Source organism: Schistocerca gregaria, chromosome 1, assembly GCF_023897955.1.
Source record: "Schistocerca gregaria isolate iqSchGreg1 chromosome 1, iqSchGreg1.2, whole genome shotgun sequence".
Classification (NCBI taxonomy): domain Eukaryota; kingdom Metazoa; phylum Arthropoda; class Insecta; order Orthoptera; family Acrididae; genus Schistocerca; species Schistocerca gregaria.
In genome coordinates this window covers 510,503,139-510,530,332 of record NC_064920.1, presented here as the reverse complement: position 1 = coordinate 510,530,332, position 27,194 = coordinate 510,503,139, and the positions used below count along the sequence as shown (strand labels likewise).

General features: G+C 42.8%; 2 protein-coding genes across 2 annotated transcripts in view; both read left to right on the top strand.

The window, feature by feature from the left end:
- The window catches only part of LOC126355691 (inter-alpha-trypsin inhibitor heavy chain H4-like), a 41,850-nt gene extending 34,835 nt beyond the window's left edge, over positions 1 to 7,015 (top strand). The window contains exons 3-4 of the mRNA XM_050006094.1: positions 562 to 676; positions 6,822 to 7,015. Of these exons, the coding sequence (XP_049862051.1) occupies positions 562 to 676; positions 6,822 to 7,015 (309 nt within the window). The remainder of the gene's footprint in view (positions 1 to 561; positions 677 to 6,821) is intronic.
- Positions 7,016 to 13,256: 6,241 nt separating this feature from the next.
- LOC126355590 (inter-alpha-trypsin inhibitor heavy chain H2-like) lies at positions 13,257 to 26,578 on the top strand. The gene is made up of 3 exons (XM_050005985.1): positions 13,257 to 13,451; positions 15,763 to 15,910; positions 26,535 to 26,578. The coding sequence occupies exons 1-3, from the start codon at positions 13,257 to 13,259 to the stop codon at positions 26,576 to 26,578; spliced, it is 387 nt and encodes a 128-aa protein (XP_049861942.1).
- Positions 26,579 to 27,194: the final 616 nt, after the last annotated feature.

Genomic DNA, 27,194 nt, shown 5'->3' with positions numbered 1-27,194 from the left:
GAAGGGAACCAGCTGTGTCTTTCCCAGACTAGCTACCGCGGCAGTTGTTTTGACTGCAGTAGGGAAACTATACGGCTGGGTCGGGATTTGGACCCAACTTCTCTCATATGAGTACAGTTTCTTAACCACTGTGAAAGGAAACCTCCAGAAGAATGTATAGAGACATTACTAGCACTTAGCCATAATTGACGTCAGAGGTAAACAGATACTAAATATTCAGTATCTCACGAATAGGATATTGACTTGCAACAAGGTGTCATGTCACAATGACAGTGACTGTCCATGTTTTCCACAATGGAAAAAGATCCTCCTAACCATTATGGCCAATAATATGATAGCGAAACGTCGGATTACAAAAGATCACGAAATGCACAAATTGTTACAATACTTGCCGAGAAAGTTTTCGTCGCATTTATGGTCGTTGTTCGATGCCTGATTTTTCATTCCCTTGTTTCTAAGACGCAATGGTGAGAGATACCTTAACGTCAAAATCTGATACTAATGAATCTTGTTTCAGCGTTGCAGGGCTAAACAATGATTGCTGACATTTTCTTGTTGCAGCCTGTAGACGACCTGGTGGTGGTGGTGCGCATAGAGGAGAAGGCGCCACTGCGGCTGGTGAAGGTGCCCAAGCTGCAGGAGAGCAACGAGGCGCTGGACTGGCCGGGCAATGCCAGCAAGTCGCCAATACTTGTGCTAAACGTATCAGGCAAATTCGAGGTTCAGTCTGTGTGAGATGTTTAAAGATATCGACACAGTACTTTTAATTTATGAAATCTTGTTTTTGAGCAGTGTTCGTAGTGACTATACCTAACAGGGATTTAGAAGTGAAGAATAGTCACTTTGTTAGTGGCCTAGTTGTTTCAAGAAGCTATCAGACCACTCACAGCCAACCAGCTGTGAGTTCGTATAAGAAGTAAACATAGCATCTTGTTCGGAGCAGACATGGATTATAGGCCACTCTTCAAAATACTGAGACACAAAGAACAAAGCGGCTGTGGAAAACAAAACTTGGATAACGATATTTGAATTGTACTCAGCTGTGTGTGGAGGCTGGAATTTGATGATGAGAGACTGCATAGGAGTATATCAAGTAAATGTAAACTCAAGTCGCAATATGGACTAGTACATCATTTACATATGTCTGATTCCATTTCTTCTCCAACAGTTGCATTTCCGACGAAGACAATAGTGGCCATTGCCGAAAGCCCTGATTGTCGTATGGAGTTAAGGAGACAAGTGCACCTGGAAAATTTAACGCAACATTCATTAACACTTGTGGTTTCAGTAAACGTATCTTCCCATACCTTAATATATCAGAGTAAAATGTCATTAAGTGCAATCTGATACGTTCCACATCATTTCGGTAAAGAAAGTGATCAAATAATCTAGGGCAAATTTAAGTAACCAACCACTGAGTTCCTACTCAAAATTACTACTGCCAACATGCACACTTGTATGTATGTATGTATTGAAGTGGGGACCTAGAAACGACGGAGAGGCTTCGTCCCAGCCATATCCTTCAGTGGTACACAAACCAACAACAGGCTACCGCAGTCTCCTCACCCCACCGCCGCCCCACACCGAACCCAGGCTTATTTGTGAGGTTCGGCCCCTAGTGCCCCCCCTCCCCCCCCCCCCCCCCCCCCTGCCTCCGGGGCGTCTCATTCCAGACGTGTGTAACCCCAATGTTTGCGTCGTAGAGTATTTACTGTGTGCGCATACGTCGTGACAGTGTTTGTGCAGCAATCGCCGACATAGTGTAACTGAGGCGGGATAAGGGGAACCAGCCCACATTTGCCGACGCGGATGGAAAACCCCCTTAAAAAACCATCCACAGGCTGGCCGGTGAACCAGAGCTCGACACTAAACCGCCGGGCGTTAGACCGCTCGGCTAGCCATGAGGGCACATTCACACTTTCTCGCCTGCAAGCCATGCTCACGCGAAAGAAGGAAAACAATCCGTATCTAAGTCTTACAAGTACAAGATGATCCACTTCCATTGTACCACCTCAAGTTGAGCAGTTTACTAAATGAAAACTCTAAACATGCTGGCTGCCACCATCTGATCGTATGAGACACCGATCTTTCCTGTCATTTCGTCTTTCGGTTTTTAGCCTCTAGCGTGCGGCACTTTTACCAAATCTAGATTGTGTTACAAACTGCAAAGGATTGAAATGCAATAGGAAAAACCGATTTTCGTTGTCATCGGTTTACATCTTAGGCCTGTATCGATTTTATCCTGATCAAACATGTGTTTTCTGAGTGTCAGTAGTTTTGCGGAGATGGGGTGTGCAAATTAGCTGTTCCATTTACTTCAATACGGTGGTGGGCTCATCGCTTACTTTGCACTTTCTTTCTGTACGTCTCTGAATTCGTAAAGAGATGGGAGTTAAGAGATTTTTCAAAACAATTTTTTAAGGTCTTATACACGCTACTTCCTCGCTGCTGAAATTCCTTTATTATGACCACCAATATGACGACTGTAATGGTAAAACTGCGCAATGGTCAGTGATGAAATACTAGAAATTTAGAGTGGCCGCAAAACGTTTAGTCACCAGTCATTGATCACTGACGAGAGCCTTCGCTATTAAGGAATCTAGCAATTTCCCAGTTAGCATGCAACACAGGAGTATCTTTGTTGGCAGGCTGTTTGATTTGCTACTTCAGCAAATACGTTAGCAATGAAGTAGCTTTTTCCATTCAATAAATATAAATTGTTCAATTTCTCCAGCACTTCACTCCACAAGAGACAACATCGTTCACATTAATCTACATTTTGAAACAGCCATTAGAAATAATATAACACAGCTACGTCTCGAATGCAATAGAGCATTTACGTGGATCAAACATAGATCGTGGGACTAGAAAAACGGCATTTCTGATTCCAAAAACTAGAATGTTTACACTACCATATAGGCACAGCAGTGAGACAACCGCCAGCCTATGTAAACACAACGAGATTGCCAGGCAATTATAGTTCTTAGGCACAACAGGAATGCGCAGTGTTTTGTCGTTTTACGACACAGAAAAGTTTACAGATGGTCTTCTTTACAGTTTCACCGTGCAAGTTATAGTCCACCCACTGCTTTTCTCGCGATCTGGACGGCAGCGCTACAAACAGAGGGCTGTATAGCTGCCACGAGAAAAAATGTCCACACTTTCAGAAGGCATTTATTAAACATAGAGGCCGAAAATATGTTATTCGGACGTGGGTATCTAAACTGAATATTTCCATATTAGAGCTATGTTTCTACGACCATTCAACGCATTAATCTTCGGAAACACACAGGATAAGAACTTATCAGCAGTATGAAACAGAAATGTTAAAAATACGAGGGTTGTAAGTATTTATTCACAGCCGATACAAAAGAGTTTCATGTTTGCCCCTGTTACTCTCCTTCAAAGGACCGCCGGAGGGGCCGAGCGGTTCTAGGTTATTCAGTCTGGAACCGCGCGACCGCTACTGTCGCAGGTTCGAATCCTGCCTCGGGCGTAGTTGGGTGTGATGTCCTTAGGTTAGGTTTACGTAGTCCTAAGTTCTAGGGCCTGATGACCTCAGATGTTAAGTCCCATAGTGCTCAAAGCCATTTGTCCTTCTATGTAATCACCAGCGTTGTGTACAACCCTTTGCCAGGGATGTGGAAGGCGTAGTATACCGTTAGCAGAACCTGTTCTGTTGACGGAGCGAATGGAGAGGTCCACTGCCTGTCGAATCTCTGGAATAGTTCTGGAGCGAATGCCGAGAAGCCAAAACTGATACACCAGTCCAACGAGTGGCGTCATTATGGGTCGCCGCTAAAGTCGAAAGTGCGTCAGAGCCCCAATATGGTGAATGTTATGGTGATTCTCCTGTATGACTGTGATGGTGTTATCCTTACGCATTACGTTCCTCTGCGACAGACCGTCAATGCACACAGTTTTAGTGTTCGTTTTTGGAGGAAACACCTGCGACCAGCTTTGAATGAAGCGGCGACGCTTTCTGCGCATCTCAACCATCATTTTGCATGACGATGCGCGGGAGCATACTGCGCAAACTGTGGCTGCTCTGTTCCGTCTGTGGAACTGGGAAATACTGTACCATCTACCATACTCTCCGGACTCAAGTCCTTGTGACTTTTATTTCATTTCGAAGATAAGGGAACCACTTCGTGGCATTCGCTTCAGAACTGTTCCAGAGATTCGACAGGTAGTAGACCGCTCCATTCGCACCATCAACAGAACAGGCTCCGCTGACGATATACTACGCCTTCCAAATCGCTGGTGATTACTTTGAAGGACAGTAACAGGTGAAAACATGTAACTCTTTTCCATCTGTTGTGAATAAATTATTGCCGCCATTTAAGTTCCACCTCTCGTAGTTTCTTGGTTATGATTGGCTTAGGAAGCTGTAATTCTCAGGTTCACTGTCAGTGTTTGTTGTTCTAACTGAACCAAAGAATGTTGACACGTGCCTAACTTCATTGCTTGTGTTCAAATACGACAAACATCATTGCTTTTTTTGGCGCGCTACTAACTCATTGGCTGTGCTTGGATTAAGAACGTAGCATACACTGTTTTGTGTTCATCACGGTTTTGGTTTCAGGTACAGAGCTGTGGAAGTATACTCAAATGCAGAGGTGCTAGGTGCTCATTTCCTGTACAGATTAACAGATGGTAAAGCCTGTGACACTCATTGTTTATACCGGGAACGTTTTCCAGAACGACGATACCCTGAACGGAAGATGTTGGAAGCAACTGGTCGTTCTAGGGAGCATAGGACGTTCCAGCTGACTGGAGGAGGCCTAGGAGGACGAGGACGCTCCAGCTGAAGGAGGAACTCCTTCGTGCAGTTGACGACAGCAATAATGTCAGCGTAAGACGATTATCTCCAATGTATAATGTTGAGCACAGGGCCGGCGGGATTTCTACATGAGAAATTGGTCAATCCGTACCATGTGCGCGTGTGTAACCACTGTCAGCATACGATCCACCGGTACACTGCTGCGAATGGTTAACTCAAAAACGTGAATCCTCGCTTTACTGCAAATATACTGTTCACAGATGAAGCTTCGTTTCATTGTGAACACGCTGTAAGTTTTCATTATCTTCACGTATGGCCTGTCGACACCCTCACGAAATTGTGCACTCAAATCATCTATAACGATTTCCTGTCAACTTTTGGACCGGCAATGTTGGCGACTTTTTCTCAGACCATGTTGCTCTACCTTCCTTCAACTTTATTTGATATAACTCTTCCTGTTGTACTAGAACATGTGCTTTTACGAGTGCGGCTAAACATGTATTCATGCACGATGGGTGTACTCACCATTTCACTGTAACGGTTCGTAGGCTTCTAAATTACGCATTCCGCGACTGATTAACAGGCAGAGGTGCGCCAAATTTATTGGCCTCAACGATCTCATGACCTAGATGCACTAGATCTTTATTTGTGGCGGCATTTGAAAGCTGTTGTGTATGGAACCACGGAACAAGATGTAAAATGTCTTCGCGTGCATATTGTGGAAACCTGTGAAACAATACTGATAAGATCGTCACGGATTCACTGCGACGGCAGGTTGAACCTTGTTTCCCTGCTAACGGAAAATATTTTGAACATTTAATTCAGGAAACTGTTTCACACTGTGCTGATACGTTCTTCTCTTGTGTGTTGAAGTGTTTCAGAAACTGAGCTCTAACTTGTAAATAAAGCAAATTCCCATTTAACAATTTTTCTACCTCCAAGTGTGAGGAAAAAATGATTCAAATGGCTCTGAGCACTATGAGACTTAACATCTGAGGTCAACAGTCCCCTATAACTCAGAACTACTTAAACCTAACTAACCTAAGGACATCACAAACATCCATGCCCGAGGCAGAATTCGAACCAGCGACTCCGGACTGAAGTGCCTAGAACCGCTCGGCCACAACGTCCGGCTCAACGAGGCACTGGTACAGCTGGTGTGAGCTGTGTTTACGTGGTAGGACCTATGTCCTCTGGTCCATTTGAACCGATCATTGATTGGAACACATCTATGATCGGTTACATGGAGACCATTTGCAGCCATTCATGGACATCATGTTCAAATACAACGATGGAATTTTTATGGATGGCAGTGAGCCTTGTCACCGGGCTACAATTGTCCGTGATTCGTTTGAAGAACATTGAGAACAATTAGAGCCCGGCATGAATCGCATCGAACATTTCTGAGACACAGTCGAAGTGTCAGTTTATGAACAAAGCCTGGTACTGAACTCTTTCGAATTTAATCAGTACTATAAAGATAGCGAGGGTCAGCGTTTCTGTAGGGGTGTCTCAACGACTTGTTGAGTCCTTGCACCTCGAGGTGGAGCACTACAATGGGCAAAAGGAAGTCCGACATGATATTGCGAGATATCGTATGACTTTTGTACCCTCAGTGTTTATAGAAACTCGAACATTCATTGAAACTGCTTTCAATTTTTTCTGGAAAGATGGTAAAAATATTCACGGAGACAGGTACATTGCTTGAAATATACAGAACATAACACTGCAGAGACGACGGCGTGGCGCAGCGAGTAATCATAGCCCATAATCAGCCGGTCTGCGGAAAAGTCGGGGCGGCCAGTTGTGGAAAACCGACATGCCTGACTGACATGGCAAAGCCGATTGCGTCCAGCCCTACTGTCTGAAGAGCCAGCTGGGCTGGCCTGTGGTATGGGTCACACTTCAAAGAATCTGTAGCCTACACGCCTCTAGTCAGAGAAACGGATTTTGCGATTTAACAGCGAATAAAGGATGTAACGTAGTCCTCTTTGTAAGGAGAAAAGACGCACGTACCTTTGAGTGCCACCTGTTGCAGCGGACCCCCTGGCGCGCATCGAACGTCCGACGTCGTCGTCCGCCATCGTTCGCTGGGCGCCCAACAGGGAGGAGCAGCAGAAGCGGGACAAGAGAGGCGTCTCCGGTCAGCTGGTGGTGCGCTGCGACGTGGACCGCGACGCCAGCCCCAGCCAGATATTCGTGAGTGACCTTGCTGCCCTCTGTCTGCGATAGCCCCCGTTTGTCCCTACCAGTCTCACAGCTATACGCAGGAGAAGTCACTGCTACTCAAGTACCGATGTAATTATAAAATTTGGTGATATTTATATCACCGACGGTGGAGTTGCCTATGACATTATTTTATTGATTTTAAAGTACCTGCGTTCACAGTCGAATTAATTTTGTAACTACGACGACTTTCTCAGTTTTCGTTATACTCCATTTGGTCTTCAACTAAGTTACGAATGTACGCTTCGCCCTTCGCAAGTATTGTTTCAAGCCACAGTTACCAAAAAAACAGCAGGCTCAGAAGATAACTGTCTATTACTTAATCAACCCTCGTCTTGTTCTCCACCGTCTTTGTAGGGTCAACGCTGATCTTCCGGTAGGAATCGTCATTTAGCAGGCTCTGCATCTTATCAGTGTAGTCCTTATGGGAGACAACAACTGTAGCATTGCCTTTGTCCGCCGGTAAGACAACAATTTCAGAGCGTTCCCTCAGATCACAAATGGCCGCACTTTCTTTACTGCTGATATTGGACTTCATAGGCTTGGATTTCGTCAACGCACGACACGTTTCACGACATATTTCCTCGGCTGATTCTGGTGGAAGTCGAGCTGCAACCTGTTCAACAGCACTAACAATTTCTGCGACCGGAATGAACTTGGGGGTGGGAGCGAAGTTGAGACCTTTCTGCAAAACCGAGACCGCATCATCACTCAACACCATGCCACTCAAATTGAAGATAGTCTTGCAGGGAACCTGCAGAGATAGTTTGTCAAGGAGACGTGAGAACTTTGCTGTTTGACGTCCCGTAGCCTTCTTATGGGCGGTGTCAGCTGACACCCAGGTGACACCATCAATCCAATCCCACAAAAAAGAAGTGAACTTATTAGCCAGTGGCAAATGTAGTTTGAGTAATTCCTGTGAGATAAACTCAAGGCTCCGGCGGGTGAATTGCACTCTCTCACGTACCAATGCGAGGCTGGCTCGTTTCTTGATTCTCTTTATCGATGCCATGAACACCAGAGGCACACTCGACTGATGTATCCGAGCAAGTCGGTGGTCGCTGAACATTGTTTGTCGGAAAATCACGCTATGGAGTATGAATGCACGAGGATTCTGGTACAGACGTCGAGATACTGGGTCAGCGTTGTTAGAGAGGCCATCGAAATTCGCACCAATGAAGACCTCATAAGCCGTGACTGTGGGTTATAATCTTAGCAAGGCTTGGGAACCAGCGATTGGGTTAATCAAGAGTAAACCGAGCAAACCTATAGTTGTGACGTCCACGGCGGACAGAGCCATCACACCGATGTCATCTCAGACGCCGTCGCAATCTGTTCAACCGCGCGACCGTGGCGCGGGGTGCGGACGGCGGAGGAAGCGCGCCGCGGGCGGAGGGTATTTAAATCGGCCGCCGCCGCGACTGAACCCAGTTCCCTCTGAGCAGCCATAGCGTACGGATCTCCTTGCTGGCAAGTTCACAGTAACTCAGTCCGTCAGTTCACCTGATGATGGCGACATGTTTGATCGCCGAAATATTGTGCCCGTTGGACACTATAGACCGGCAGTACACCCGTGGATATTTTGATTATCAAATACGCCGGGAGAAACTCAAGAATCATTGTATATTACTTGTTTCGCATTATCGTCGAATTATTTGATCAACAGCAAATCCACCATTGAACGCACATACTTATTGTAAACAGAAGTGGTCTACTGAGTAGATTTTCACTACTGAGTAGATTTTAAGGCATATCTCATCTATTCGAAACAAAGTAAAGAATTATGTGGTAAACAACATTCTGATGTGTCCTGCTTTAAATAATTGTGACACTCTATCTATTTTTTCTTATTTTGCATTTAAGAAATATCGGAAACTTAATACAACTTAGTAGTGTGCTAGAAATTTTTGGTGGTCCTAAAATTAATTATATATCATTGAAAAAACTTAGTAAAATGAATTAAAAACAATTTATTCATAGAATACAACTATAGAAACATTTTACTACGTAACTGACAAACAATATGACATATTTTTATTTTGAAATCATTGTGGAGAAGATCAGCTGGACTGATAATGTTAGGAATGAAGAAGTACTGAGGAGAATTGGAGAAGAACGGAGGATGCTGCTGGCGGTGAAGAACAGGAAACTAAACTGGGTAGGCCGCAGTCTAAGAGGAGATGGCCTTGTAGTAAACTGAAGGTTTCGTTCCGGGAAAGAGAGGGAAGGGCAGAAGAAGGTTCCAGGTGCTGGATGATGTCAGCAGGCCACAACGAGGGTACCAAAGAATGAAGAGGAACGCAGAATACAGAGAAGCATGGAGGGCTATGCAGTCAAAACCTGCCGCAATGCAGACAACCCAATACTGATGAAGTAGTTTATGCACAAACGTGTTAATATTAGGTAAAACATTCTATTGTATCTACAAAAGTCACAAGTATAAATGTTCTTATAGGCGCAGTCCTTGTGTTCCAATCAATGCTCGTTACACAGACCTCCCCTTGCACGTCATCATATAAGTTTCCCTCACAAAAGACATATTCTGTTTCATCAGTGTCTGGCAGTTAATGTCCAGCGAGTACGTATAAATCACTCAAGTCATCATCAAAGACTGGCGTGTTTCGTTCCTCTCTCTGTCGCTCATTTGAACTATTTCCTTACTGTTTTCGTCCATTTCCCATTTGGTTGTTTTTCTTCTTATTTTTTTATCATCGTTCAGCTTTTTTTCCAAATTGAGTTTATTCTTCACCGTTTCGTTCTAGATGGTTTTTAGAAGTTTGTTCTTAAACACACTTTTGGAACATTGATCAGCGAACAGTGTCAGCTACCAGGACATATCCTACGCCTTTAGGTCCTTGATTGTTTTCTATCTTGTGTGCTGTGGGAAAGATATCAGTGTCTTAAAGACTAGTCGATGAGGGCATCCTGTTTGGCTGGAATTATTAAATATAAGCTCTGACACGTCAGACGTTCTCGGCATAGGACTACCCGAAGTGGATGGGAGCCCTTCAGGTCATCCTATAGTTTTTTTTTTTTCTTTGGGTGCGCAAATGGCCTTGCTCATATGCGCTTCGTTTCGCTTCTTCCTCTTTCCCTGCTGGCTATATTTTCGCTCCGTTAGTCATACTGACTAAATGGCCCAAAATCTGTCTACAGAGCAAGTTTAGACCATATGAAATAGCCCGAATGTGGACCATTAGAACAACGTAATTTTTAGATTAATTACAAATCAACGAATAGTAGTAGCTATATATTCTAAAGGCTAATATTATACTTAACGCGACATATTAGAGAGCAGACTATTCGTCAACAAAGAAAATCTATGAGACCACGATCAAGGTGTACCGGCAAAAGTTTTAAAGTGTTCGAAACTGAGTATATGTTGACTACAGTCACTTGCACAGTGAACTGTCGCTGCTGCTTTACAGAACAAGTGATGTGGCCTGAAGTGCTGTTTTACATTGTTTCCGCTACGCTACAGCGTATCTGGCTAACCGAAATTTAGACATTAGCGGACATTTGGACCACTTCATCTATCTCTTTTCTGTTTCAATTTTCATTCGCTATGAAGTGGTTTACGGGATGAAATGAAATGAGTTTATGGCATTATTGTCTTGACAACCCCATATGGTGCTGTTCCGCTTTAAAAAACAAGTTGTACTGAACGCCACTCCGGCTATTTGCGTGCCCGATAAAGATGAGATGAATGATAATGACAATAAGTACACACAGTCTGGAGCGAAGACAAACTTGACCAACCGGGAATCGAACGCAGGGTCCCGCGACCTAGAAGCAGTTTCACTAACCACTAGTCCACGAGCTGCTGAAATTCAGGTTCTGAAATACAGTAACTGACGACATGAGGAAAAGAAATAAATCGAGCTTGAATGCATCTTGTCAGCCTACGTAATACAAACCATCACGATACTCCATAAGGAAATGATACCTAACTGGCTCCGTGGTGTGTACGAATGGAACAATCATACTAGTTCACTTCAATTTTATTTTTCCCCCCGTCTTAGCAGTTGCTCTGTTTCAACATCTAAAGACTTCGATAAAGACATAAAACTAAAACCACTAATTTGCGATATAAACATCACTAGCTTTAGTTTGCTTGTTTGGGCTCGGACGGATGGATCTGAGTGAGATAAATGGGTTTTACCTGCCAACAGATTAGAAGACCTCAGCTAATGATCTGCGTTACGATAAACAATACAGATTCGCAATCTGTGCTGTATTCCAGGCTGCCAGAGTTTACGCCACTACACATAACATTAGGATAGATTGTAGGGAATCGACGACAATGGTCGTTACTTGTTTCAGCTCGCAGCAATATTCTTCTGGCTACGAGATGTTTATTTTAGCTGCATAGATGTTAGGAAGCGCAGACACGACCCGAGCAGCACACTGCGACATTCGTTCACAAAAAGTCCCCACGACAAACTGGAGAATCTGTTCAGGAGGCAGCGGCTATCTCAGCTAAGTAAACCGTCTTAAATATTAAAATCTGCATTAGTTGTAAACTCAGTAACCTTGTTCATAAAATGCCGTACATAGGTATGAACCGCATGCATATTAATAGCAGTTTACTAAGTTCAGAAGTACCTCTAGTGAATATTTTTGTACATGCTTCCGGTCTTAACATAAGCTTTTCCTTTACCTAATATAGAATCGGAAGATGGCCAATGCTGGCAGAAACCAGTTATGATTTATCATGAAAAAGCGATTGCGCGAAAAATATAAGCAATACTTTGCGACGATAACTATACCAGGCCCTAGAGAGATATTTTTGGAAACTTAACAAAGCTGAACACTAGAATTCGAGTCACAAATCACCTTTAAGAGCTATGAATGGAAACACATTTGCAAGGTTTTAGGCTGAGGTATATTGGGACTTAAATTTTCTGGAAACCGAATGTCTACTTACACTAAAGCTGTAGAAGATTCTGAGACTCCTTCGCAGTGCTTCTGTGTGGACACCATACAGCTATGTTCTGACTGCGTGTGTCCCCTCTACAGCAACATTGTGCCATTTACATCATTCCTAGACACGTCTCTTTATACTTTTCCCTGGTAAGTAAGGAAACTAAAACATCTCTGTGCGTCAAGTCATCCACTGTACTCCTCTAGCTAATATACAGAGTACTTGTTTCATTTATTACCAGATTAATTACATTTTGCACTTCAGATAAATATTGTTACTGATATAGACTTATGGAAAACTTACGCATAATAAGAAAAACAAGACGCACGAGGGAGGAATTATCCGAATGGTACAAAAATCACTAGAGGTGACGTACTCGTACATGTATAAATTGTTGCAGTTTCACAAAAAATTGTGTTGGTTTACTCAAGAGAAAGAGTTTTACAAATTGGTCCTCCTCTCGTCCTTATGAAAGCAGTTACTCGGTTTGGTATTGATTCATTGGATCTTGGAAGTTTTCTTGAGGGATAACGTGCCAAATTGTGTCCAGTTGGCGCGCCAGATCTCCAAAATCTCAACCCAGTTGGAGGGTCTTCCCTTAGTGCTGCAAATGTTCTCAATGTAGGAGAAATTTAGCGACTTTGCCGGCAGGGGTAGCGTCTAGCAAGCACGGAGACAAATATTAGAATCTCTTGTCCCGTGCGGGCTGAAATGTATGGTTTGGATGGCTTGTCATAATGGGCAACAAAACGGGGCATAGAATACGACGACATACTTCAGTGCCGTAAGGGTGCCGCGAATGACAACCATCCCAAATCATCACTTCAAGTTGTCGGGCCTTTTGGCGGGCAACAGTCAGATTGTTAGCCCACCAATGTCCAGGTTGTCTCCAGCCTCGTCGTCGGCCTGGAATCTCACTGAATGAAGTAGAATTGTCTTCGGTGATGAGTCCCACTTCGAAATGGGCCTCGATCACATGCAAGTGGTGAACATTTGCCTTTACAAGTAAGTCACATCTACCGATTTTCCGCCCCATTCAGACAATTCTTTTTTGGCGCATCTTCCTTTTCCTTAGAGTATATGTCGATTTTAAATTAAGAGTAAAATTTGGTTTACAGAACGCAACGTGGACGAGAAGGTTCAAAGTTAACTCACAAAACTTTTAAGTTACCACGCTTCAAACTAAAACATGAGATGAGCACTGGTTTTTCTCTGCTACTGTGGTACAATCAGTCTCAAAAAGAAAGTGGGACGTGAAACAGGTTGTCCTCGTAATGCCCACTGGCCTGCCACTGTACCGGCCTCGCCGCCTGCAGGTGAGCGATGACGGATACTGTGCACTTCTACGCGGCTGCCGGCCTGCCGCCGCTCCCAAAGCACGTCGTCTTCGTGCTCGACGTCAGCGGCTCGATGCGCGGCCCCAAGATGCAGCAGCTCAAGATGGCCATGGGCACCATCCTGGACGAGCTCAACGCCGGCGACCTCTTCTCCCTCAACCCATTTTCTTCTGCAGTGCGCGTAAGGCGAACTGCCAGCAGATAGTCTCGCATGGTAAAAAACTGATTTGTCGGCTCATAACTGACGTTGTTACAGTTCTGTTCTAAGAGCTGCAACTGAAATGTTTTCGGAGAAACATGAGTAAAATATCTGAAGAAATACGTAATATCGCAAGTCAGTATGTCGTCGGAACTCTTCCATTGTCATCCACATTCTTCAAGTTTTTCACTTGGAAGTATGCAATACTTAATACTGCTTCATTTCAGTTTACTGGTGTTTGATCTCAGTCCTTGTTTTAGTTCGTGAGAATGCCTTGAGCACCTCATCTTTGATTAAATTTTTTATGTAGATTGTTTTCATCTAACTTATTTTTGCGAATACAGCAGACAGTCAGCAAAACTACGTGAAAGTCACGACCATTCAAGGTTGCATACGCCACAAATTAATTTTCTTCTTGTTGTAGTTGTGGTTCTCAGTCTGAAGGCTGGTTTGGTGAAACTCTCCACACTAGGTTATCCTTAGCAATCTTTTCCATCTGTCGATGGCTAAAGGATTATTCGTATATAGCTCTTTGGTTTCGGCGAATCTCTAAACAAAAACTATAACACATAGAGAATGCGGAGAGATATCAGTGGACAGAGAATCTCTCAAAGTTATTAACTCAAAGTAGAGGAGTTCACTATTGACATCCCTTTTGCAGTCTAGCAATCGTAAGTATTTGCGTTCAGTCCTTCTACTGCTGTTGTCCGGGAAGGTGCGACAACACCAGTCCAGTTTGCAAATGTGCCCATTGGTTTGACTATGCGTAGGCACGAAGTAGTTAGATGTAGCAATATGGAGCGAATGATTTGTCTACATGCTCTTACATAGTCGGCTGCTTGTCGCGTACCTAGCAACTTTGCCACAGAGCGTACTAGATATCGCGTCTTTCGTCTTGGAGAGATGCTGATTTCACTGGTATGTGCCTTTCTCAGTGCTCTTTAGCTCAGTAGGTAGAAACAGAATCGTTATATCGTGACAAAAAAATAAAAACACCTACAACCGTCCTTATGATTTTTTTTTTACTTTGTCGCTAAGAGTTTTCACGTTTCATTGCGTCATCTTCAAGCTGTTTCGGTTGATATGATCACCATGCATAACCCATCAGTTGCGAGAGTTACTGGATACACAGATAATGTGTCAGAACCCTATCCATCAACTGGTAGTGACAAAACAAAATAAAATCGTAAGGACCGCTGTAGGTGTTTTTATTATTTGTCTCGATAGTAAACGGCCGTCGTCCCAGAGACCCCCTGCTAAAAGGATGGGCATACAAGTCGTAATAGGATCACTTTGGTGTCCATCCATCTTTCTTCTGTCTGTCTGTCGGCCAGTTAAAAATCCTTTTCCTCATGAACGGGTCGACGTTTAAAGTTGCAACTCGTGTTACATGCTAATATCTACGATATTTGAATCTTCTAAGTGAATGCAACGAAAAGTTTCGGCCCTTTATGCCATACATTTTCATATTCGAAAACTCACTCGTCGGCAGGTATAGCGTACTTCACTTTGGCCTAGAATCATGAAATTTTGCAAGCAACAATGTTTGAAAGTGCTACTAAAGGAAAAGAAAATCCCAAAATTGGGAACTTGTATGTCTGTAACACTAAAAAACTATTTTTTTGTTATTTGTTATCGGACTGTCTGTCCGTCCGTCTTACTACCAAGACCTCTTTCTCACAGGAATAGGCTGCCATACCGGCTTCAAATTTATGTCACATACTAAGGTCTATATGTTGTTGGTGGTGTAATAAATGTAAGCTTCTAAGTTAGTGTAATCAAAAGATAGGACCATGTATGTCACATATTTTGATACTTGAAAACTCATTGATCAAAACCTATAGGGTACTTCCCGTATTTTCTAGGCGCACAGTCCGGAACCGTGCGACTGCTACGGTCTCACGTTCGAATCCTACTTCGGGCATGGATGTGTGTGATGTCCTTAGGATTGTTAGGTTTAAGTAGTTCTAAGTTCTAGGGGACTGGTGACCACAGCAGTTGAGTCCCATAGTGCTCAGAGCCATTTGAACCATTTTTTGAACTTCCCGTATTCCTCGAATCATGAAATGTGGCAGGAAGCCGAAACAGTACCAGTAAAACAAAACAAAATTGCAAAGTGTTTATATATAATTACGTTTGTAGATGATCACATACTAAATGTTCAAGGCACTATGCATTCTGCTCTGATCACCCAAATCCTTTGATTTGTGTATATGTAGAGGGTTATTAGACTGTTAGTGAATGTTGTAGCGCGCTGACAGCAGTGACACCCAGTGGTAACGCTCTGCTGCAGGTATGGGATGCAGACGTGCCCTTCTGGTTTCACTCCACGTGGGAGGGGAATCTGAACCCAACGTTCAACTCCAGCGCCATTGTCCAAGCCACAAGCGAGAACATCGCCAAGGCCAAACGTAGCATTAGCTCCTTTGCAGCGAATGAAGGTATGTACGAGTCTCTTCTGGGAATTTGAGCCTACCAGCACTCGTCTACAATAAATCAGATGTAATTAACTTTCATATATATCCTTCCGTGTTTTTGACAGTAAATAATTGTCAGCATACGTCATTGCATTAAACTCGGTACAGAATCCATGCTGTTCCTATGCCGGACTTGAAACTTATAGTGATAAAAAAATGAGTCATTCCTACTGAAATGATTCTCGACCTGGAAACGTCCGCGGCGTCAAACAAATTCCCACTCGCGGCTGTGGCTGAAACCTACAAGCTCACATAACCAGTTCCCACTGGAACGCGATGTGATGGCGTGCCGCAGAGGCTGCACGGAAAGTATTCCTTGGTAAGGGGGTACGTGGAAATGGCGTTCCTATCTAAAGCTGCAGCCGCTAGAAGTAACCAATGACAGGCAGAACAGAGCTGTGGGTAGCGTACCAAAGTAACGGCTTAACAACTGGTATCTCTCACAGTGGTAAACCGACCAGTATAGCTTCGATTAGCGATTTAGAGCATGCAAACAGCAGTAGCTTTAAATGCATCCATGTTGTACGAAGTTTATATGTTAATGATTGCTGCAACTTGCAACTAAAGCAATACATGTGATACAGTACGTTGAGAAACTATACGATAAGAGGACGAAGCTGAGTGAAAATGTGCCAATTTTCGTTTTTCTTTACGTTTCTATACCATTAAAACATTCGATATGTTATTGTTCAGGTTTGCATCCTATCTCATTAGACACTCGATCACATTTAGGAAACCAATTAACTCCAGATGCCACGCGTGGAAGCCGCAAGATCCAGGGCGCCTTGCCAAGGTTCGCGCGGCTCCCACCATCTGAGGTTCGAGTCCTCCCGCGGGCAGTGGTGTGTGTGTTATCCTTAGCGTAAATTACTTTAAGTTAGACTAAGTAGTGTGTTAGCCTAGGGACCAATGACCTCAACAATTTGGCCCCATAGAAACTTACCGGTAGAAGAACAACATTCTGTGACCTTCATACCAGCTTTTAATACTGCAGTTTGTGGTATCTAAATGCAATTTCCTACAATGAATTATATACTATATTTCATGCTTTCTCAGTATGTAAACTTCTTCTTCTCGTTAGTACTGATGTCCTTTCTCAGGTCATTCTAGATCATTTTTGGCTACTAAACTGTTGGCCTCAAGTATGGAAGATTTAAATAGAGGACACGCATTGTTACGATATAAACTATGTGCCTAATGAGAACGCATGGCTGTTATACTTTTAAAATATTAGTCATTTAGTTAAAGAATGGAAACTGTCTCTTTCATGCCGGCCGTGGTGGTCGTGCGGTTCTAGGCGCTCCAGCCCGAAGCCGCGCCTCTGCTACGCTCGCAGGTTCGAATCCTGCCTCGGCCATGGGTGTGTGTGATGTCCTTAGGTTAGTCAGGTTTAAGTAGTTCTAAGTTCTAGGGGACTGATGACCACAGCAACTGAATCCCATAGTGCTCAGAGCCATTTTCACTTTCATGTAATAACAGTACAAGCAAATTACTTTGTGTTATTCTCCGCTGAGTGCGTAACACACCTCCCTAAAACAGGCTGCGCCCATCTAGTCTCGTGTTAATTGTTATGCTTGTTTCATATACACACTGAAGTAACCATGGTCATGTTGCTATTCTATACTAAGTAAGCAGGTAATCACTGATCAGGGAAGCCTTATCATTTACGTTTCTCTATCAATTAGTTTCTGCACGACAGTAAACTAATGATTCACACGGTTAAACCATAAAACTCATAATTAATTCCCCGCATCTTTCAACAATTAACTCAATTACTGGAGCATCTTCCCTCTATGATGCGACATGACACTTGCAACTCGTAACTATTTTTACCGATACTTGATACTAATTACAAGCGACGTAGCTGCGGGCGACATTTCGGTACAGGAGCTCAACACCGACTGTGCTGCATGCGCCATGTCCGCTCGTGTTCCATTACACTGCGGCCTTGTTATTAAACAGCAGGACAATGTCCCCTCGGAGAAAAAGCAGGCTCGGACCCGAAAGTTCCCGAAGCAAGCGACAAGTCAGGAGTTGCAATATCGATGTGTTAAAACTCAAACATAGCAGTACTACATTATAATCGCAAAACTCAGATGATCCTGTTGCTCACGTGTCTTAACTACTCTGCGAAGCAGTGTCGCAATAATCAAGTCTATCTTTAAACTGTAAGACTTATCATAGGTAATACAAAGCCAACACTCGACACCATACTAAAAGTTCACATCTCTACTAACGCCACTGCTGATGAAGACATTCAAAAAATGTACTGCCGTTGCGCGACGTACCGTCCCAAAAACAAAAGTTTACTCATCGTTAGGTGAATTTCTACTAAAGGCAGTCCTGCCCTGGTGCGACTTATATTGCTCTCGACAAGAAAAGCTATAAGAAAAGTCACTGCATTATATGTGCCAACTGGTCTAAAAACTACTATCAAATTAGTGGCAGCCATTGAATAACACTCCAACGTATTACCCCGCTCATGTACATATTTATATTGCCATGTCAATATTAGTTTGTAGTTTTCTGTGTAAATCACGAAAACGAACAGAGTCTCTACTACGTAATTGATATTTACAGCACAATCGCTCACTAGCAGCCAGCTAAAGGTTTCCGCCATAACCTGATACAAAGTAATACACATGGACTTATACGGTTAGAATATTCCAAAGATACTTTTCAGATGATCGCTTTCGAGTGTCAGTACTCGTTACCATTCTACATGCCACACCTACATTTAAATTTTCATAACAAAACCCACAGCCTACACGGAACAATTGGGAATTTGCACGATCTTCGTTTATGTCTGTTCGTAACTACCTTTCGAAACATTTCATTTCCTAAATTTCGCTGTTACTCGTTAGTAATACGCTTTTGTAGAGCACTCTGACGACACAACCGACAATGGTCGGAGAATAGCATTGACTCCTTCCTCTTCACGCACCACACTTTTTCTCATTGACCTTGTGCCAACCTAGCCAATCAGCTTTCAGTTTAGACAGACACAATTCCACACTGTTTCCCTTGAACCAGTCACATTCTGAAGTTACTTTAGACGGGATTATTGAAACATAAATACAAGACAGACAGATAATAACAAATTAATATTTTCATCGATAGTCTGAAGGACTGAGCTGGGTATTATAATTGTACAGTACTGTGTACTGGATGCTTCACAATTTCCACCTCCCACTACGTATAAGACTCACAAAGGCAACGCACTCTCAGTTTCCAATTCGTATTCATATTTCGTTACATACAGTCAAAGAACTTCATTCAACACATATTTACCACATTTATTCTCCCTCTCACTTGGCAAATAAACAAAAGAAATTAGCATTGTTTAAACTGAGTCATGATGTCATTAAATAAAAAATTACAAATAAGGTCTTCTATGTAACTGATAGGCTACATACGTCGTCAAACTTCTTCAGTGACTTTCACCTGATAATGTGAACTTCTCAGAAAGTCAATTAATCATAAAAGCTCTATATTATGTTTTCTGTGTGATTTTGTGTACCGTAAACATCAGGCTTAAATTAGTAAAGTATTTAGCTGTTGACACAACAAAACCTTGCACCTAACTCTGTCACATTTGTTGTATGGCAAAGGCAAGTATTACTTTGTAATAATGAATCTAACAGTAACTAGTAAGATTACGACACTACACAGCTGGAACAGCAGGCTGACCCATACTTTAAACATGACTTACCGGAAGTATTAAGCCAGCTTCTGTCTGAATCTGTGAGAGCGGTGTATGTTGCCAGCCTTTACATTTGTGATTCTTATTTATATTTAAATAGATTTCCAGAGTTACATAAAAGGGTATAAATATTTACGAAGTTTCCAAAAAGCAAATGAAATCAGATTACTAATTTCTACTCCAGTCTTGGCAGCTCGAAAGCAAAGTATATAAAATTATCTATAATAATTGTTTTTTAAATTTTTTACAGAAGCCATGTAATATACTAGCAGTCTCTAAAATACTACAAGTTCATACCATAACTTTGCAGATATGTAGCTTGTCTATGATAAGCATCTCTGTAGTGTAAATTACTACATTTCGAGTTTCCGTTACACTTTCACTAACCGTTCATTTGTTGCATTGTGCGTCTTTTCAGTACACATGTATATGATATTCAAAATTAGAACAGTCACTTTTTTGTCATACTTCTGTCACAAAACAATTATGTTTGGTGTGGTTGCAGCACTTCATTACTGTGGCGTTCATAACAGTCTACCCTCATCTTCGATACACTCCAGATTAATTGAAATTTAGGTCTGTCTTGTAAACTTAGTCTCATCGAAGACTATAGATTTATAGAATAATTTTTCAGTTTTCTTTCCATTATTAATTGCTTCTTTTTAGGGTATTACTTCCTTCTCTCACAGTAATGCAAGAGAAGTCCAGTTACTGGTCTCTCAAATGACACTAAATCGAACTTACCTGAAATGTATTATTCCCAATGTGAAAACAGCTGTATTAGAAATTAGGCTGACAATAAAATTATACGCTTACTTGGCTAGCTCAGGATACTTATATTTTTCTTGGAAAAATCATTCTTTTACAAAAATAAGGCATCGAACAGTTACCATTCGTTACCTGTCCCGTTCGTTAAATTTATGTATAGTCACATTTATCGTAAAGAAACAGCCACGGATTTCAAGAAACGTCTTCAATTTCTAAACTTTGACCCAAAGTAAGAAGCATTCTACAGGCAAAAATCAGGAGACTGTTTCCAGAGATCTTCTGGTAATTATCTTTCATACTTACTGTCTCATCTTTTCAGGTTCGTCATATAAACATTGCCACTCCCATTACATATTTCCTACAGAAGTCCCCTAAGGCAACATTTTCTTCAACTACTGACAGTTTTCTCTTTCCTCATTACTAGAACAAAGTATTTGCTTCCTGTAACACTATATCACGTATATAAGAAATCTGGATACTCTCAGATATATTGGTAGCATACTTTATCATATTAAATTCTACACACAGTCTCCTTTTTTCCTTAAAGAAATTCAGCAATCTTTATATCATTAATGCAGGACTCTCTGTAGATTAACCACCAAAGTATTAGACCTCTCTGTAATATGTAATTTCTTATTTCTGCATTTCCTTTTCCTTTTACTTCGTTCACTAAACATAATTGCAACTTTTTCTATTTATAAAATTCACAAACCTTTTCTTGTATCCAGTTACATATTACACTTGGAATTACATTTCTCGTCGACATTGCCCTAGGCAGTGAGGAATGTTAAAGACGATGGGCATAGGCCACAACGATAGAATACGAAGACTGGCAATACAAAAGTAAACTGAAGTAATATTGTCAATAACTCAAGCATCAAGTGATCACTGATCACGTAGCACTGCGAAGCATGCAATACTCAAGCCCAGCTCTTCTTCTTCGTTCAAATATTTTTTTTTAGGTCAATGATAGTTCATAACACTACCACAGTTGTTACGGTAGGCCGAGTTTGTCAGTTCATAAAACGGCTTCTTGTGGAGTACCCCGCTAAGATACACTCCTGGAAATAGAAATAAGAACACCGTGAATTCATTGTCCCAGGAAGGGGAAACTTTATTGACACATTCCTGGGGTCAGATACATCACATGATCACACTGCCAGAACCACAGGCACATAGACACAGGTAACAGAGCATCCACAATGTCGGCACTAGTACAGTGTATATCCACCTTTCGCAGCAACGCAGGCTGCTATTCTCCCATGGAGACGATCGTAGAGATGCTGGATGTAGTCCTGTGGAACGGCTTGCCATGCCATTTCCACCTGGCGCCTCAGTTCCACCAGCGTTCGTGCTGGACGTGCAGACCGCGTGAGACGACGCTTCATCCAGTCCCAAACATGCTCAATGGGGGACAGATCCGGAGATCTTGCTGGCCAGGGTAGTTGACTTACACCTTCTAGAGCACGTTGGGTGGCACGGGATACATGCAGTCGTGCATTGTCCTGTTGGAACAGCAAGTTCCCTTGCCGGTCTAGGAATGGTAGAACGATGGGTTCGATGACGGTTTGGATGTACCTTGCACTATTCAGTGTCCCCTCGACGATCACCAGAGGTGTACGGCCAGTGTAGGAGATCGCTCCCCACACCATGATGCCGGGTGTTGCCCTGTGTGCCTCGGTCGTATGCAGTCCTGATTGTGGCGCTCACCTGCACGGCGCCAAACACGCTTACGACCATCATTGGCACCAAGGCAGAAGTGACTCTGACTCTCATCGCTGAAGACGACATGTCTCCATTCGTCCCTCCATTCACGCCTGTCGCGACACCACTGGAGGCGGGCTGCACGATGTTGGGGTGTGAGCGGAAGACAGCCTAACGGTGTGCGGGACCGTAGCCCAGCTTCATGGAGACGGTTGCGAATGGTCCTCGCCGATACCCCAGGAGCAACAGTGTCCCTAATTTGCTGGGAAGTGGCGGTGCGGTCCCCTACGACACTGCGTAGGATCCTACGGTCTTGGCGTGCATCCGTGCGTCGCTGCGGTCCGGTCCCAGACCGACGGGCACGTGCACCTTCCGCCGACCACTGGCGACAACATCGATGTACTGTGGAGACCTCACGCCCCAGGTGTTGAGCAATTCGGCGGTACGTCCACCCGGCCTCCCGCATGCCCACTATACGCCCTCGCTCAAAGTCCGTCAACTGCACATACGGTTCACGTCCACGCTGTCGCAGCATGCTACCAGTGTTAAAGACTGCGATGGAGCTCCGTATGCCACGTCAAACTGGCTGACACTGACGGCGGCGGTGCACAAATGCTGCGCAGCTAGCGTCATTCGACCGCCAACACCGCGGTTCCTGGTGTGTCCGCTGTGCCGTGCGTGTGATCATTGCTTGTACAGCCCTCTCGCAGTGTCCGGAGCAAGTATGGTGGGTCTGATACACCGGTGTCAATGTGTTCTTTTTCAATTTCCAGGAGTGTAGTTTTGCACTGTCACTATTACACAGTTGTGTGCATGAATCCGGTAACAGGATAACAGAGCGAAGGTGCTACAACACTCCAACAAGTCAATAATAAACTCACACCAATGGGCTAAAAAGGTTTATTTATCTTCTTGATTTGTTGAAATATGAGTTTGCAACACTACTTGCGCTACAGGACAAGAAAAGTTCCTCAGTGGCTAAGTGCAAATAATCCTTGGTCAACTTCACAGCACATAGCAAATGCAATTTACAACAACTGTCTCTTCACTTCTAAAAGTTCAGTAGACGACTTTGCCTGTCTAAATCAGCCCCGGACGATCATCTACAACCAAATGGATGAGAGTTGCTCTCCTGACTTCTGAGTAAGCTTCTGTCCGTTGTCGTTCGGTCATTGGTGGATTGTACTCGACCGACAAATGGCCGAGGCGAGTTCGATATCTTTGTCGCCTGTGGCGCTGGTGGAGCACGCGCAAGTGGCACTGCCATCAGCTCACATATCTGCAAATATGCTGCTTTTACCCTGGTTGTGTCTTGTTCGGACGATACAGCATAGTACAGTAGCACTTGTGCATTAGATGTCCAAATTGGGTACAACTTCACATACTTTGTAAAACCACCCACCATAGGAAAACAGCTCTGCACCTGCACTTGCATATCAGTAATGGAGCAAGTAAGCCCATTCGTTATAGGTTATCTCTTCTGATGTTACTGATTGTACTTTTCACCTTGTGTAATCTTAGTATTTGTGCTGAATTTCTGACTTCAGTATCAGTTTTATACTGATTATGCAATCGTGTCAATGTGTTGTTTCACTGATCTTGGCAATAGAATCTCCTTTCTGTAATCACTTTTTGTGGAAACACAGCCTATTAAGAAGCCCACATGCTGTTCTGGAAAACCACTTTTCCACTACCTTCTTCAAGTGTTTTGATTTTCTCCTTCTGACTAAAACCATTTTGTATACCTGACAACACTTCACTACTTCGGGAAGTCCAGAATCACCTACAAACCTTTCAGTAATGCCATGCTATCCTTCTGGTTCTGTTTCCTTCATAGTTCCTCACAAATCCTCTTCAGTTAGCCTTCTTCATTTATTTTCATCATTGTAGAAAAAGATTTACTTCCCTACATTACTTCAAAACAGATTTTTGTTTTCCTCATTATCGTCCACAATTCTAGATAAAGCATGTGATTACATTTTAAGACCCCTTAATCTATCCTTCGCAACTAGTCAAGAGTACATATGAAATAACGGTTCACTCTCATAGCATAACTAGGGTAGCTGGCACTCAGGCAAATATGAACTTGCTGCTGTGCTCCGGACATTTCACTTGCTGTACTGAGAATGGTGTTGCAGCCAAATATAAAACACAAGTGTCACATAAAACTGTTACTCAGTACACTCCATGTCTTTTTACACAGTTGTACCTCCTTCAAAAAATTGTTCAAATGGCTCTGAGCACTATGGGACTTAACAGCGGAGGTCATCAGTCACCTATAACTTAGAACTACTTAAACCTAACTAACCTAATGGCATCACACACGTACATGCCCGAGGCAGGATTCAAACCTGCGACCGTAGCAGTCGCGTGGTTCCGGACTGAAGCGCCTAGAACCGCTCGGCCAGCGCGGCCGGCCTTTCACCTCCTTCCTATGATGTGGCCCTCCAATCTTTTTATTTTTCTACTACCTTTTCTTCGTCTCTCCATTTCTACTCTGACCTTGTCTGTCCCATTTTGTGTAGCATATCATTATTTCTTGCCATTCTCACACTTTTTATTCCCTTCAAAGCTACGCCGTTGGAAGGTCGGAGTTCTGAGAACAGGTTTCCAATGCTCAAACGATGAAATTCACAAAATACTCCACGGAATCACGTTTTGAAATTAGAACTGTTGTGAGTGTTGTTAAATACAAAGCATGTCTAATATACTAAGTCTGTCGCCAGTAGCCGCATAGCACAAGAGTCTTGTAATGATAAGGTCACTGGTCTAAAACTCACCAGCAGCCTATAGCAAATCTTTCTTTTTCAGTTGTACATTTGTTAAAAAATGGAAATGTTACTCAATAAATGTTCAGCCCTCTAAATGTCGTAATATAATCTGCTACTGTGTTTTTAATTCTAATTAATTATTTATTGCTTTTAATGGTTCCTTCTGTCGTATTCCGTTACTTTCTTAAATTTTTCAGTAAAGCTTAAACCAAAAATTTAAGTCTGAGACTTGAATGTGACTTTCTGTAACAAAAGTTATGCTAGTATTTCCAGGTTCATGACCATTCTTACACATCTGTATCACATTAAAATGTATGCTGTAAATGAAAATCAACGATATTTGTATTTTTTAACAGTTTCTTGGTGGTTATAGAGCATCCCTTCACTCGGTGTAAACATTACGAGAAACGTGTTGGTGTTGCAAAGTTTGTGCTAAAAGAGGTTCTCCAGTTTCTGTATCCTGGTTATACATGAGGAGCTATTTAAAAACTTTAATATTATTAAAAGCTACACAAATCTAAAGAAATTTGTTCTTTTTTCAGTTTTTTCTAGTTATGGGTATGGAGGAACCACCTTGGTATTAGGCCATAAAGTAACCCCGTTGGTATTAGGCATTATGGAAAATGCGTTGGTCTTCCTGTGGTTAATCACAATTCTAATAGACGTAATATCTCTTTGTTTTCAATGACAGCCTATATGTGTGTTCGTTTTTCCCGCTCGCTGTTCGGGAGTGGAATAGTAGAGAGATAGTATGATTGTGGTTCGATGAACCCTCTGCCAAGCACTTAAATGTGAATTGCAGAGTAGTCATGTAGATGTATGTAACGGTTCTAGGCGCTTCAGTCTGGAACCACGCGACCTCTACGGTCGCAGTAGGAATCCTGCCTCGAGCATGGATGTGTGTGATGTCCTTAGGTTAATTAGGTTTAATTAGTTCTAAGTTCGAGGGGACTGATGACCTGAGAAGTTAAGTCCCATAGTGCTCAGAGCCATTTTTAACTTATATGAAAGTAAATTAAAATTTCGTTCAGACGTATGAAATCCATGTTGTGAAATGAAAAGTAAACATCAATAACACTGATCAAAATGTAGATACAGAAAAGTAGTTATTCTCTAATTTTTGTTTTGCGATTTGCAACAAATTTTAATTCATAGCGAATGGTCGAACTTTTCATATGATTAGTATTTAAAATTAAAATGTTGTTATTTTTATTGAAATATTATGTACACCTGTCAGTAAATATGGAATTTTAATAGAATTTAAATAAACAAATGCAGTAAGTAAGTTCCGATCATTAACGTAACATTTAAAAGACTCTTATGCCATTAATTGTACTACTAGCGACTATGTTAATGAATACAAAATATTTCTTTCTTATCAGCACTCAGAAACGCTTTAAATTACAAAGTCAGTATTTTAAAATATTTTGATAAATATGTTGCACTCCTTTAGGTAACTGATGTATGCACAGTGAACATTAAACTGTATGAGTATGAAGAAAATTGAAGAGGAGTAGTCTTTGTTGTTCCCATGTTTGAACTGTACGCAGGTAGCCTTGTACACTGGGCAATCTGATTGTTAGCTTCCAATGATCTGAAAACTAGATCCTAAAATGTCTAACCATTTGTGCGCATTGCGCAGGCACGCACATCTTCAGTGCACTGAAGACAGCGCTGCGCGTGTAAAAAAAAGAGGGCGGCCAAGCGGGGGCGGCAGCTTGGGGACGGGGCGGTGGCTTCATGCGCCCATGGTGGCGCTGTTGACAGGTGGCGAGGCCAACGGCAGGGTGACCGACACGGACGATATCCTGCGTCGCATCACGGCGTTCAACCTGAAGTCGAAGGCCGCGAGCTCCATGTTGGCCTTTGGTACGGGCGCCAATTACAGCTACCTGCGCCACCTCGAGCTGCGCAACAGCGGCATCAGCCGCAGGATCTCCAAGGCAGCTGACGCCCATCTGGAGCTGTGCAACTTCTACCGGCAGGTCGCCTCGCCGCTCCTCACTGACGTCAAGTTCAACAACGATGGTCAACAGGTACGTTTGGGAACTGCTCACTGCAGACTTCTCGTCAGTGTTGCCGTTGTCCGTTGTTATTCTTATTGTTGTGGTTATCAGTTTTAATGCAGATTTCATAGCGAGTCTGTAAGTATCTTCATCTCCGAATAACTACTGCAGACTGCATCAATTTCTTCTTTCTTACGTATTCACCCCATAGTCTCCCTTACTAATTTTTAACCTGACACTCTTCACTTCATTCGCAAATTGCTAACTCCTCGGTGCCTCAGGGCGCGTTCTAGGAA

Coding starts and splice junctions, on each gene's coding strand:
- LOC126355590 (XM_050005985.1), top strand. CDS start 13,257: ATGACGGATACTGTGCACTTCTACGCGGCTGCCGGCCTGCCGCCGCTC. Junction 13,452..15,762: donor CATTTTCTTCTGCAGTGCGC/GTAAGGCGAACT, acceptor GCTCTGCTGCAG/GTATGGGATGCAGACGTGCC. Junction 15,911..26,534: donor CTCCTTTGCAGCGAATGAAG/GTATGTACGAGT, acceptor CGCATTGCGCAG/GCACGCACATCTTCAGTGCA.